General features: G+C 44.1%; 1 protein-coding gene across 7 annotated transcripts in view; it reads left to right on the top strand.

Moving 5' to 3' along the window:
* The first annotated feature begins 1,108 nt into the window (after positions 1 to 1,108).
* Positions 1,109 to 15,256, top strand: part of exoc6 (exocyst complex component 6) — a 51,301-nt gene continuing 37,153 nt past the window's right edge. For 4 of the 7 annotated variants that reach the window (XM_035403732.1, XM_035403731.1, XM_035403729.1 and 1 more), the window contains exons 1-2: positions 1,109 to 1,261; positions 14,796 to 14,967. In XM_035403732.1, coding sequence (XP_035259623.1) covers positions 1,134 to 1,261; positions 14,796 to 14,967 — 300 coding nt within the window. In that variant the 5' untranslated portion in view covers positions 1,109 to 1,133. Of the gene's footprint in view, positions 1,262 to 2,124; positions 2,277 to 14,795; positions 14,968 to 15,256 lie in introns of those variants that run through there. The other 3 variants (XM_035403733.1, XM_035403735.1, XM_035403730.1) reach the window with 1 other exon arrangement.

Here is a 15,256-nt window from a genome sequence, read left to right as displayed (position 1 = left end):
ATGGTTCCTGTTTGAAGTTGACAAAAGGAGCCTATTCAGTAATTAGGGGACATTAATTTTTACTGATACTAATGCAAGCACTGTAAGCTATACACGTTGCCTATTTAACTTACCATACAAAATATAGAGGTCCAGAACTTCCACAATCAAGGGTCACCAAGTGTGTTGAAACCCAAATTTGTGGAAAGGATAGAGTGAATGGTAAAGTGTGCGAGGGGGAATAACACATTGAAGAAAGATAAATGTGTGTGTTTGAGAGAGACAGACAGACAGACAGACAGAGGAGAGAGAGAGAGAGAGAGAGAGATCATCCGATTTTTGCAAGTTCAGTCCCTGAAAGGACAAGATTCCAGAAGTGTGTCAGTATCCGGGTATTTTCCCTCTGATGTAACTTTAGCACTGACACTGTATCCGCCTGATAAATGACCTCTGACATAAATGTCAGCAAAATAGTTTGGCATTACAATGCCATCCACCCTCATGCTGTTCCTGTACTGCAGACACATTTCCGGTACTGGTGTGTGCAATCATGGCCGGCTTCTTGTTTTTGTCAGAGAAATAAGGAAATTTATTGTTTGGGGTTTTGTTTTAAAACCAGATCAAAATTCTACCATTAATTAAAATAAAAAACACTAACTTTATTCCATCATTTTCACTAAAGATGTCATACATTAAAGTACCAAATAGAAAAAGATTAATTCTGCTGTATTTCAACTGATGTTTTCAATATTCTTAGGATCCTGAATTTTCATCAGACAAAAGTAAAAACTGAAAACTGACTTTTTTAGGCCTACACAATACAACAACAAAAAAAAAACAGTTAATGTACTGAACACAGCAAAGCACAAAAAAGTTAATATGATAACATTGAATGGTATTCATCATGAACAATCTGGTGATAATTTCATATATTCCTATATAATCTTCATAACTTTTTAAGTCAACAAAAATGTATGACTCTGTGACAATATTTAACAAAAGAGTAATAAAGCCCGGTTTGTTGGATTCAATGTTCTACAGATCACAAGGTTACTTTTTTTTTCTTTTCCTTCAGTTGCTTTTTTGCTGACCACAGTAGGTGTGTTGCCCGGATTTCAACCAAGCCTTTTCTCCACTAACTCTGAAATGCAGAAATGACCAGCAACCGAGTGAAAGCTCCTTTACCAAGTATTCCCGATGAGGAAAATAAAGAAGAGAAAGTCTACGGAAATGTTTTCGCAGAACTCGAATCAGTGGACTTGCCTTTGGGAACGACTTTAAGGTAGTACCACAGACTTAATTGGAAAATAAATCCATATTGAATAATTAATCAAATTATTGTTGGGTAAGGTGCAGGATAATTGTGTAGCCTATTATTCCTTCATTATAAGATAAATATTTCAGTGTGATCCGTAAATTATATAATTAAAATCTCAATATCAGACGTTTCACAGGGGAATGGACTGTGATCTTCAGAGTAGGCTAATGATTAAACTCCAATTGACCGTAGGCGGTTCCTGGTAATTGACTAAACATGTAAGTACACTTTTCGTTGCAGTGAATTCAATGTATTGGGTTATTACGTCAATATCAGCATAGCCAATTAATAAGCCTAAAAAAGTACAGTAGTCATTTTTTATTAACAAATAATAATAATACTAATACTACAAATAATACTAATACTACTACTACTACTATGCTACTACTACTACTACTACTACTAATAATAATAATAATAATAATAATAATAATAATAATAATCATAAACGAGCCATATTCCAAAGATATAATCGATTGCAAGCCTTTATATAAATTCAGAATACTCATTTTGTTAAGGATAAAAAATAATAAAATGTAGCCTGGAGGCTATTTGCAAACAAATGTGCCTACAATAGGTAGCCTATTTAATTACCTATTTGCCATTACCTCAGTGTTTAAAGCTTTGTTCTAATCTATGGATTTCCGCAATAATAAGAAAAAGCTAGAACATTATTAGGGTTGCTTCCTATTTATTAATATCTACTTGGGAAATTTACGGTGTGCCATGTGGATTAAAGTAATTTACCGCAAAATCTAACGCAGGAGACCAACGACATCCAACACCACCTTGCGTCAAGTTCTCCCCCTAACGGCGGATCCGTGTAATAACCTCTTTCCCCGCAGTGTCACTTTATTGTCGCCACCGTGAACACAACCAACATGGCGGAGAGTGAAACCTTGGAGAGTATCACTGAGCATGAACGCATTCTGCAGGAAATTGAGAGCACAGATACGGCCTGTGTTGGTCCCACGCTTCGGTATGGAGGATAATTTTATTTTAGAAACATTATTTAGACGTCAGCTTCATGTGCAGCCAGTCTGGGTAGACACAATTAATGGTCAGGCCTTTGTTAGCGGCTAGCTAGCTGACTGGCTAACAAAAGTAGCCAATGAGCTAGCTTCGCTAGGTCTAACTGTACTGCTAAATGGTAGCTAAGCGCTCCAGCTGCGACTGCTGCAGTGAGTTATTCCGTTATAACGTTAGTCAGTTAGCATGGAGCTAACGTTGGCTCACTGTATCCCTTATTGGTACTTGCGACCTAGCTACGAATGCGCTGTATGTTAGCTAGTCAACACACATTCATGTTTTACCGTAGCTACCTAAATTGCCTACCGTAATAGCCTACTTAATGCTGTTCTAGGTGATAGCTTGCTTGCTAACATGGAAAATGCGAAAAATCGCATTGACTAGTTAAGATTGCCTACGGTCTAGGATGGGCCAGAGTACCGTTGTTTCCGTATAGGGACTTATGCATTTAGGTAGCTGGCTAACTAGCTACGTTTTAATTCAGAGATTGCGTAGCTCGCGGGTTAACTGTATGACAAACAATAACTCGTCTTGCTTAATTTTCCGATATGATGTGACAGTACCTGAGAATTTAATATATCCTATATTCAACACATTTAGTGGGTGTGGCTCTATGATAGCTCAAGGTTGTTCAAGCCATAGCTAGCTCCATACTAGCAAGCGAGCTAACAGACTAGACAGCTAGCCAAAGATGCTGATGATGCTTATTATTAAAAGAAAAAAACATCACCTTGTCCCCCATGAATGATGGCAAAAGTTACAGTTAGCTGGCGACTAGCTAACGTTAGCAAGTTGGATGCCATATACATGTTGGCAACGTTAGTGTCAGCTCTAGCTAGCTAGCTACTGTTTTATGATTTGCAGAAGTGACTGGTTACTTGCTATCGTCTTACTCGTTACTAGCTACCTAGTTAGTACACCGCCGCCCCAGCCCAGAATTATATAGCAAACAAGCTAGGACGCTGAGATCACATTAATCTGGCAACAATAACATTAAGTAGAACAGCTGTCTAACCCGTTCGTTACCACGAATTTCGGATGCTTTTATTTTAATTTAGACAAAGTTAGATATATGTCTAGTTGTCCAGTTGTCTACCCATTTTCATTTAGCATAACATTATTCTTAGCTCAGGTTTTGCATTCTCTTAATTATTACTGACTTAAACTCTATACAGGTGTGCAACAATTGACGGGTTATCTGAATTTTGCTAAATGGTAACTGGTTAGTAAATTTGATAAACGAACTAAGCTTCGCGGACAGAGCTGAGCAAGTACTTAATTAACCTGACATTCTAAACACATAATCAGCAAAATACGTTTTTAGACTTTTTAAGTCTCATGATGAAAAATACTATAACATAGCAGCTATGAAGAATTTAGTAGCCAGTTTCTAGCAGCAGCTAGTCTGTCTTTTTCAGGTAGCCGCTGTTTTCATAATAAATTCGGTGAGGGTCCAGTTTCCTGTCTATACTACATCAGGTGTGAAGTAGGTCACTGTTCTGATGTGCAGTTCCCTAAGCATGGGAAACATCAGTGCTTTGGTGCGTCGATGTTCATAGTCTCCTGTCTCCAACGCTTTGTCGTGCATATTCTGCTCTGACCTTGTCTAGGCCAAAGGGTGCGGCTACGTCATTCCGAAATCTTATCTTTTCCGATAGGCTGCATTTTGGTGGCAGCCCCAATAAAGGATAGGATCTATTAATTCTGTAGTATGTATGAAGTAAGGACAAGCATCAGCATTTGGGTTGGTGGGTGACCTTCATTTGCTGTTATATTGATGTTCTGTGCTGGAGGGTGCTGCAGTATTACACCTTCCTGAATGTTTGAGGTAGTGGACCTGACAGCTGTATATTGCAGTCCCAGGTAGGCCACTACTGTATTTTGTATAAATGGTAACTTGGGCCTTGGAGGATGGAAATGGACTAGTTAAGCTATGCGGACTAAGTACTCACTGGTCAGATAGGCTGGGTGAGGGTTGGTTATGTACCTGGTTTGGACATGTTGAAGCCTTGGTTCCAGCCGAGGACGTCAGGCATTCATGTATGCGTCATTTATGCAAATGAGCTTGGCCACATCCATTGGATGGGCATCTGTGCTCTAGGCAGGAGCATGAGCTGTCACTCAGAAACCGATGTTTGCGCTGTCTTAAACATTGCTCGGTGCAGTGCGCTGTTCATTAATCAAAATAGTCATGTCTGAACAGTGAACGAAAATGGAAACCCAATTACCATGCTCTTAAAAAGGAGACAGGATTTCCTTGCCATGCTACTGTGTCACTGACGTTCAGTGTTTCTGCTGCGATAGTTCAAATGAAATGTGAGATGGCTGTGGTAGTTAAAAATATCGTGGCTTACACCATCGGCTTGCTGAAATCCAACCGGCCTAGGCCGGGGGAGTGATGTAATCAGTATGGGAACGGTGTCGCAACCGAAACGCGGCCGGCTCAAATGCGACTGCTGCCCCCACGGTCACTTTCGTTTCACCTGAATGAGCCCTATGAGCGCTGGACGGCGCCTACCGGTAACGCTGCCCGCGAGCTATTTGAGTTGTTCAGGATGAGGGTGTTTGCTGCGTGAGCACAGAAATGGAGGCGGCCCAAGTGAAACCGAGAGGAGAGAGAAAGGTGCAGCCCGTCGGTGCGGACGGACGTCCGCCTCTGCTTTGAATTCTCTCAGCGGACGCGCTCGCGGGGGCGAGTCTCTCCCACACACCAGAGCTAGCGGCGTAGCTCCGGGGCACAGAACTGCTTTTGCATTTGTGCTTGAGATGGGCCGTGATAGCTAACGTCTGCTATGTCCTGATTTGCCAGGAGACTGAAGATTTCAAACACAGGCTGTAGTGATACTGTCTTCACCGGTTATTGCTTAAGTCAGCTATAACATTAATTGCAAAGAAAACCAGCAGTAAGGTGGCTGAAGCCCAGTAGATGTAGGCGGTGGTTCAGGCGAGAGAAGAGAGTGGATTGATGGGCACAGCATGCAGTTTGAAGAGCTGCGTTATCAGTCTGTACCCCTCCCCCCCTCCATTTTCAATTGACATGAAATGCGAATGTGCATTTTGGTAAACATACTGAAATTGCTCCGGCGGATAGCACACTTTGATCCTCTGTGTCTGTAATAAAAACTGGCTTCCTGCGCAGTCGTTCTGGAATGCGAGTCGTGATTACTTGTGATAATCTATTCACTGCAATAGGCGAGCGGCGTGGTGCGGCACCATAGGCATTTGCAGGCCTTTGAATCTGCTTTTATCATTAGGCAGTAATTCACAATGTGCTTAGAAATGACTGCAGAACGGCCCAGATGGCTCAGAGCGGACGTTTAGAATCACAGCGTGTACTGTTCATTTCCGGACAGTCCTGTGTGGCCATCTGCGTTGTGCTCTGAGGACTACCTCAAGGTTCATTGTTCCACTCTTTTGTGTGTGTGTGTGTGTGTGTGTGCGTGCGTGCGTGTGTATGTGGGTGCGTGTATGTGTCTTTGTGTGTGTGTGTTCGTGTATGTGTGTGTGTGCGTGCGTTCGCGTATGTGTATTTGTGTGAGTGTGTGTGTATGTGTGTGTGTGGGCATGTGTGTTTGTGGGTGCGTGTATGTGTCTTTGTGTGTGTGCGTGCGTTTGCGTATGTGTATTTGTGTGTGTGTGTGTGTGTGTGTGTGTGTGTGTGTGAGAGTGTGAGTGTGAGTATGTTTGTGTGTGTGTGCGTGCGTTTGCGTATGTGTATTTGTGTGTGTGTGTGTGTGTGTGTGTGAGTGTGAGTGTGTGTGTGTGTGTGTGTGTGTGTGTTTGTGCGTGTGTGCGAGTGTTTGTGCGCGCGTGTGTCCAGTGAAACTCTGAATGGGTTGTTTTGAGGCCGTTGGCGGGTCGTCCCGGACGAGCGCGGGGGCGGCTCATTGTTCCCGGCCCGCGATGCCGGTCGTCTTTATCTCCCCCTGGCAGCGCCCGGGGGCCGGCAGGAAGGCATATCCTTTTGGTGTTCGGCCCCGAAAACAGGAAGGAGGAAACCTACCGCGAGCGTGTGGGGCTGCTGATTACCCAGCGCGGGCCCAGCACGCAGAGGATGTCCATTAAGAGGCGCGTCTGTGATGTGCAGCGCTTGTCCTCGTGTGCAGTCCTCATGGCGGTGTCATTACAAGGGGGTATTGACCCTGGCCATAGGAAGCAATGTTAACTGAAACATTGCGCTCAGCCCTTTCCTCCACATGGAAACAGGATACTATTAGTGAGAACAATTTGCAGGATTTATACCCGCAGGAAAGTGAGGGGTGGGGGTGGGGGGGGGGATGCTTTGTCCAAGGGCTTGTGGTCAGGACAAAGCAGGGGACTACAGTTAAAAAATAAAAAGAATTTAGGTAGTGATAATGTTGAGTCTATTTTGAAGAATGCAAATCAGGGCTGAAAGAGCTTTGAAGAGTGGTGGTTGCAGGCAGAGCAAACAAGGCCATTGACTTTAAAGCCATATTCGCAGTAAGCTGCCTTAGATGTAGGTCATCTGTCTGTGAGCTGGGCCACCGCCTGTGTCTGTGATCTAACTGCAGTATCTGTGTCTGTGAGCTGACTGCAGCAAACTGCCCAGGCCAGCAGTATGTGGGCCAGTACCAGGTACAGTACAGTCACCCCATGCCCAGCGGAGTCTGGCGGAAGTGACTGTTCTTATCCCGTGTAACATCGCATAGCCACAAACTGTGCTAGGCATTGTTTACTTTCAACTTGTTGTTCATTATTCCCGCTCATAATACCATCTGTTACTTCATTCCAGTAAATAAATGTTCGCTTAGGCTACTGCACTCCAATTGAAGTATCCAATTTAATTTGCTTTATTTTCTGCCAACCTAAGTCCTGAAAACAGACATAACAAGGACTAGGATCAGCACTTATTTTTCCATGGTGAGCTTTTTGGCTGACGAACACATTTGATTGTTGGCTCTCTTTATTTGTAAATGCATTACAAGCAGGCGTACTGTATGCAAAGCAAAAAGGCTCGGCTTTAAAAGCAGTGCCTGCAGTATCTGGGCAGTGGTTAAGATGCAGTCAGATGAAATGGATACTTCTGTGCTCGACTGCACTAGAATGGTACACCTGCAGATCAGGTGAGTCACTGTGGATAGTGGATTCACAGCTTTCCCCCATTTAAACATTTTGTCTAATTGTGAGTAACAAATTCAATTGGATTCAGCTGTTAAATTTCTTTTTTTAGCTTCTTGTTCAATATTCAGTGCTTGGAATTAAAAATGTGAGACAAGCCTAACTCTTAAGTTCGTTCTTCAAATGTATGTATTAAAGTAGTCAGATCTGGGCCTGTGTTTCTCATGATCATTGAGTGCAGAAAGTGTGTACTTCAATTTTTTTGTAGACCAATACTTAAACTCTATTTCTGGATTGTTGTGGCTCACAATGTTACCACAAGTACTACTTGGTTGAAGTCATCAAGCTATAGTTAGGCCTACAGAAGTAAATTGCATCATTCCTCAGTGGTTTCTAAAATATGGCACTCGCAGTGCTCTTGCTGATGATTCCCCCATTAACTCTTGATCTTCCCTCTAATATGCGAACGTAGCCAGAAGAGCACATTTTCTGAGCAGGTCCGCGATGGACATACAGGCATACAGTACATGTACATACAGGCATACAGTACATATACATAGAGGTATTCATAGAGGCATACAGTATATGTACATACAGGCATACAGTACGTGTACATACAGACATACATACAGGCATACAGTATATGTACATACAGGCGTACAGTACATATACATACAGGCATTCATACAGACATACAGTACGTGTACATACAGGCATACAGTACACATACATAGAGGTATTCATAGAGGCATACAGAACATACAGGCATACAGTACATATACATAGAGGCATTCATAGAGGCATACATACAGAAATACAGTACATGTACATACAGGCATTCATAGAGTCATACAGTACATGTAAATACAGGCATACATACAGACATACAGTACATATACATACAGGCATACAGTACATATACATACAGGCATTCATAGAGGCATACAGTACATGTACATACAGGCATTCATACAGACATACAGTACATATACATACAGGCATACAGTACATATACATACAGGCATTCATAGAGGCATACAATACATATACATACAGGCATACAGTACATATACATACAGGCATACAGTACACATACGTGGCATCGCAGAAGACCACGAGCGTGCAGCTGTGCGGCGGTTCCAGCGGAGAGCCGCGGCACGGGGTGCCCTGGCATTCACCCCGAAAGCAGCCAGTTTCACTGGCCCCGGGGCCCCCTCCCCCCCGTTGGCGGGCGCGCACGCACGCTCGCAGGAAGCACCTGCTCCTGGATCTCTCTCAGCCGCCATTGTGAGGATGTGACCCAGCGAGCAGCGAGCCTTTGAAAGACGAGCTGTTTTTCCCAGGCCCCTTTCTCGTCCACCGCGCGCAGGAGCGGGGCCGTCGCCCGTCCCGCATTGTGACCAGAGGAAAACATCTGCTGCCTCAGGAGCCCTCGCGTTTTACACCGCTGGCTTCGGCTAGCTCTTTGTCTCGGGCCCGGTTGATTAGCAGAAATATTTATAGATTATGCTGGTCCCTGCGGTCTTTGAGGGGGGCATTGTCATACGGCTCCTCCCGCCATGACCTCTGTCAGAGTGGGCAGCGTGGGGGTGTTGTTGCTTTTCTCGTTAACCCCCGTGGGCCACTGCCTGTCAGAGAATAGCACAGCGATGCTCCTGTTGCCCACTTCCTGCCTCCGAGGCCAGGAGCTGAGGTGAGCTGCTGTTGGCTCAGTGCTGACTAACACTCTCATGATGCGGCCATCGAATGACGCATCTGCGCAGCACGAGCCAGTTAAATTCAGTGCTGTCCAAGGGCCCTTTCCACTCCAGATAAATAGTTTGGCAGCCCTCTGGTGGAGTCGAAGTGTCAGGACGTTTTGTGGGGAAAGGGCCTGAAGAAAAGAGCGGAGCTATTATTGCAGGGTGTCTTCAAGCTTTGTCATTCCAGACAAGACTTCAATCCAGCTGCCTCGGGAAAAGTGCAGTGCCGGGTTAGCGACGTGATTCGGTCCCTGTGAAGTCTGAAGAACCCAGCCTGCGGCCATTTTGACAGTCTTCATTGTGTGGTTTATCGAGTGAGATTATCTGTAATACTCAAGGCAGCCGACTTCCTGCCTCAGCATTTCTCGTTATCAACTCTCTCAGCTCTTGAATTATTCATGATTTGACAAAGGTTCTGCTAGACCAAGATTATTTGAAATGTGGCAGAACTGAATTTCCCCACCAGAGAGACAGTGCTGTAAAGTGTGTTTACTTGCGTAACCAGCTGACTTTCTGGGGTCTGCACGAATATTGTGGATCTTTTCGTGTGGACTTATCTCCTGTGGGCATTCCCAAATGAAATTAATTTCCCTTTTTATGTGACCCATTACTATTTCTCTGTGTAAGTAGGCCACTTGTTTCCTTCAATGACACATTTCCTTTCAGAATATCTGTTTTCATGAAATGTTAAAGCTACTTTGGCAGTGGCAGTTCTCTGAGGGAAGCACAACTCAGTGAAGCTCGCGGTGAAGCATATGGGAAAGGCCGTAGGTTGACCTGCAACACAGCCCTGACAGGCTGACTTTGAAGGTCTCTAAAATTGCCTTGGGATTGTCAACGTGTGTGCCGATTCTGCACCAAACGAACGTATTTCTGAGCGTGAAAACTACTAGAAGGAGGAAAAAAAAGATTTCTTGCTTTTGAAGGAGAATGTATCACTTCTCATCTCGGTTAAAACCGAGCCTGCGGCTTTGTTGTTTTTCACATGTGAAACCTCAAAGAGAAGCGTCAGATACAGAAACCAGCTCGATGCTCTGGGTTTCCTATTTGGGGCTGTGGTATCCCTGGTGTATGGTTATGCCTTGGTTTGCACATGCGGAAAGCCTTTCCTTGTGTGACTGTTTCAAAACCAAATGGAGAAACGGGAAGGTCTGTGGTCAAGTTGTAAAAATAAAAAGGCTGAATTACTTTTTTTTGGAATGGAAATTTACAGAATGTCAGAAGTCAAGAATACAGGTAGCAAATAAACAGGTGCAAAACTGTGAACAGTGCGGTTATATTTACGGCGACCAGAAGGTGTCCTTCCTAATTACAGTCTAAGTCCCTGACTGGAGTTTATAAGTCATTATCCTACCGTTTTCATCCATCGGTGCAGAAATTTTGCGCTGGACGTGCTGCAGAGTCCAGGGGTACCAGCAGATCAGTGTTTGTGTGGACACAGGTGAAGAGCTGAGGTGGTTGGGAAATGTAGTTTGCCCATTCCACCACTAGGGGGCCAAGGCTGACACTGAGTGAGCCATCGCCATAGAGATTTGCAGCTGGAAGGGTGGACCACAGAATAGTCAGTAGTAATAATTAGTAAGTATTAGTAGTAAGAATTCCCATGGTTGTAATTAATATCAAAGGGCTGAGAAGCTGATTATATTTTTGTTAAAATGTTTTAAGGGAAACACAGATTTAAGTTTTCTTAATGGCAGAATTGAGGTCTGAGGCAGTGATATCTGGACCGAAGTTTGGCAGCTGCTGATGAACACAATGATGCTGTTCTGCAGAATTGATCCAGAGAGTAAACAGTCTGATCTGACATGTTTCACTGCAATTAGTTGGTTACTGGATGCTTTGTTTGTGTGAATACGCGTGCTTGCGTAGCATTAAGTTGCAACAGATTTTGGGATAAAAGCCCAGCTGAAACTCCCTCTCTGGGTGATGTCTCTGTAGGGTGACTGTATGGTGTGCCACTACATTGAGAACCAGTGCTTTAGGAATACATACTGCTTAACAGCCCCAGTAAGTGCTGAATATGGATATCATATTCTGCTGTTTTATCTCAGTACACTGATTTGGTTCTTAGCAATTCCTATTAACCTTTTGGTATTGCACAGTGTAATTATACTTGCAGTTATTCTGCAGTGCATCTCTGGACATGGTGTCCTGTAAATTACTTGGACACTTTAATATTAGAGCAAGATGCATGGTTAAAAAAAGGCCACATTGCACTTGCTGTTTTCTATTAGGCAGAAGAAGCAGCTGACCCACCTGCATTTCCTCTTAATCATTTGCATGAGTAAACACACCTTTTAAAGCATTAAAATGATGTATGTGGCTGCCTGGTTTATTGCTTTTTTATTCCGGTACATGGTTGGAGTTTTAGAGGTGCTGTAACGGCAAGGTTGGTTTGAAAGAGCTATCGGAGCGGGCTATATGCAAGGCCATTCTCCCTGTGCCTGCCGTTTATTGTGCCATTAAATCACTGGTTAGCATCTGTGACGTTGATGACAGGAGAGAGCAAACTGCCGAAAGTAGTAACCATCTTCAGCGCAGTGCCAGGTCAAAAGCACATTTGTGATGTCACGTGTGTCTTAACAAGGAAAGTGGGTAATGAGGTAATCATGCCAAATTAAGTTATTTATAGGCTATATCCTGCTGAAATGGATTCCTACAATTTATTTCCTGTGAGGTAGTCAAATTACCAGTAGATGGTGCCACAGAAGCACTATTGGCAGTGGCTCTTCCCTCCTGAATGTTTCATGCTGCCCCCTTGTGGTATTCTCAGAAAATATCCCACAATTTACAGGTTTTGGACTTACTCCATGAAAAGACTGTGAATCTACTTTCATGCAGTGCCTCACTGCACAGAATGCAGTGCTGAATTAGCCCGTGATAGCATCGTGTGTCTTAAAGGTCTTTAAACACTGACTGTAATGAGCATTATTTGATTCTGATGATAATGTGATGTTAACTAAGTGGCCAGCAGGCCTTGATTGCCTTGATTAGTTTTTTCTCTCATTACTGCTCGGCAAGGTTTCCCCGCTTGTGTATTATCAGCGATGATGTAAATATATTGAGTTGGAAGTGAAAGACTGCTATGGGACACATTGTGGTGTTTGCCCTGGGACTTATAGCCTCTGGAACGGCCCTTATCATTAATCATTAAGTCTTTATCTGCTTTCGTTAGTCATCATGAACCCATGAACCGCTTATTACTTTAACAAGTGCTGTGAGGTCTGAATTATATTAGAGTACTACAGGGAGAAATCTCACTTTGTGCTTATTAATTATGCACTACAGTTTGTTAAATAAGTTTTTTTTTTAAATGCTCAGCCAAACCTTCAAACTTAGGGATGCTAATTAACATTCAAATGGGTATTTTAGGCTGAATGATGCCCTTCAATACATGGCCAGCAGGGGGAGTATAAACCTTAAGCTTTCGTTACTGTTTCATTTCATTGGCAGACTTTAGGGGGGTGAACCACAAGGCTCAGATAGCAGGTTAAAGTAATGGTGCCCAGGCAGTGATACACAAAATCATTTTTCAAAATCAGACAGAAGCAACACAGAATGTTCTCTTTGTGTTTAAAGATGAGCGGCATTGTGAAAACTCATTCAATCAAGCAAAAACATGCTGAAAAGCATTTCAGTCTCTCAGTAAGGTTTGATTTAAAAAATGCATTGTTTGTATGATTTGCTTTCATTTTGTTTTACGCCCTATAATACTCTCAGCTTCTTTCCTCCGTGTCTTTGCTTAATCAGTATGTCTCCTGGAAATGGAAATAAAATGACTCTGAACTGGGTCTCTCCCCTGTGAGTGACAGCTGTAGACCACAGTAGTGCTCAAGAGTTATTAAACTAAGGCTGGAGCTGTGGATGATTTGGACTAATGCCTCGAGAACAGTCACCTGACACATTTAAAGGCCAGGAACACCTGCCCAGCTGAAATGCTTTTCTAAGAGAATAATTGCCCAGGGGAATAGCCAGTTCTTTTCAGTTTAAATTGGAAAGTGCTAAAGCAGACCTAATTCAGTCCCGGTCCCTATTTACCTGTGAGGTGTGTCAGCCCAGAACTAAGTGGATAATTTGGATGCAACAAAATATATGCAGAGCATTTTCAGAGAGTCGCCCGCAACACCATAGTCAATTGAGACAGTGTGTATGCGTGTCTGTGTGTCTTTGTGTATCAGTGTATGTGTCTGTGTGTGTGTGTGTGTGTGTGTGTGTGTGTGTGTGTGTCTGTGCATGTGTGTGCATGCGAGTGTGTGTGTGTTTCTGTCTGTCTGTGGTATGCGTGTAAGAGAGAGAAAGAGCCCACATTGATGTCTCGACAGTGTTTTTTCAGGGTAGAATGTCTCAGTAGCCTTTTGGAGCACAGGGCTGCATGTGTTTTTAGGGCAGCTACCCTTGTTACTGTGGGCAGGACGGGGTGGGGGCGTGGGACAGGGACGTGGGCGGCTTTGGGAAGGAGGCGCTCGAAAGCCCCCCCAGAAGAACGAAGAAAGGCCCACATTTCCCTGACCTGGCGATGAGTGATCCTCGCAGCGCACCCCCCCGCACTGCTCTCTGGGGACAGGAAGTGGAATGCGGACGCGAGGCCGCTCTGGCCCGGCCTTGACGAGAGCAACTTTGGGGTCCCCCCCCCGCCAGCTTCCCCTGAATCTGACTCCCTCAAGCTTCTCATTGATGCTGATTTTGCCAGCGTGGTTAATATGAGATGGTTGGTGTAACTGATATCTGCTTAGTCCCCTACGCTCACATATGGCTTTTTCCTGTTTCCTGAGTCCTCGGAAGAATACTTGGGCATAACTGTGCTATTACCACTTTCAGAACGGGGACATCTAAACACTGCATATTTATATATGATATAACCATTTTGGTGAAATACCAGTTTTGCATCTAAAGTTTCATAGCAGTTCCATACACACCTGCCAGTCTCGCTTGTCAGGTAACAGTTTACCATCAACAGCAGAATTGAAGTGAAGTTTGCTCATGTCCTCTGTACCTCGTCTATTTCTGTATAGCCGCGGTCTGTGTGTGGTTTGCTGAAGGCCTTGCTACTGCATCTGCCAACCTAAACACTAATATGTGCAATTGCGTGTGACATTTCCAGCTCGGATCATACAGTGAATGGTCTTGAATCCTGGACGGTGTGTCAAGATTGTAAAGCTTAGCACATTTCAGATTTGTTTTAGGAAAATTCCACATCTTGTGTAACTCAAGCCATAATGTAAAACCAGTTTCCATTTTGTGAAACTAATGATCTTTGAGCCCAGTGTGCTGCTGGGTAAATGTTTCTCTTGTAGTTTTTTCTGGCCATGGCTAGCAGTCCCTCAGGATTGGCCACTGCGTTGCTCAGGGAGGGAAGGTGTCAGCTCCCCATCTCAGGACCTGAGATTAACTGAGTTACTGGTCTGTGGCCTACATGCCCCAAAACAGTCAGTCCTGAGGCACAAGAAAGAGATGAGGTGGCTGCCTAGATACCTGTCAGGAACGTGTTTGACTTGATGCAGGATACTGTGATTTGACAGGCCTACAAATACAATTTGGTTTCAAAATTTGGAGAAAAAAGAATAGTATTGAATTTCCGTACTACCAAGTTGCTTCAGCTGTTGATGTTCTATGGTTTCTAACACAAGGGGTCTCATCGTGTCATTCAGATCCGTTTACGATGACCAGCCCAACGCGCACAAGAGGTTTATGGAGAAGCTTGATGCCCGGATACGGAACCATGACAGAGAGATCGAGAAGATGTGCAACTTCCACCACCAGGGCTTTGTGGACGCCATCACGGAGCTGCTCAAAGTCAGGGCTGACGCCAAGAAGCTGATGGTAAGGAGGAAGCCATGGAGTCTCACTCAGGCTTTGTGTTCTTCTAGAAGCTTCCACCATTAGATAACTCATATCTTACTCCATGAGCTCTTCTCTTGTCCAAGGGATGCTTATTCGTAAGGGTACACTAGTTGGAGTGTCTTAAGGAAGACAGCAGATGGCTTGGGGTGGGGCAGGGTAGGGTGAGGTTGGGGGGTGGGGGGGGGATATAAGTACATAGACTCTCTCTGTGTCCTCTCTGGTCCTCTCCCTTCTGAATTGCTGCTTCAGCCTTCAGATATCAGCCCCC

This window comes from Anguilla anguilla, chromosome 2 (genome assembly GCF_013347855.1).
Source record: "Anguilla anguilla isolate fAngAng1 chromosome 2, fAngAng1.pri, whole genome shotgun sequence".
Taxonomy (NCBI): Eukaryota; Metazoa; Chordata; class Actinopteri; order Anguilliformes; family Anguillidae; genus Anguilla; species Anguilla anguilla.
This window is presented reverse-complemented; position numbering and strand designations above follow the sequence as displayed.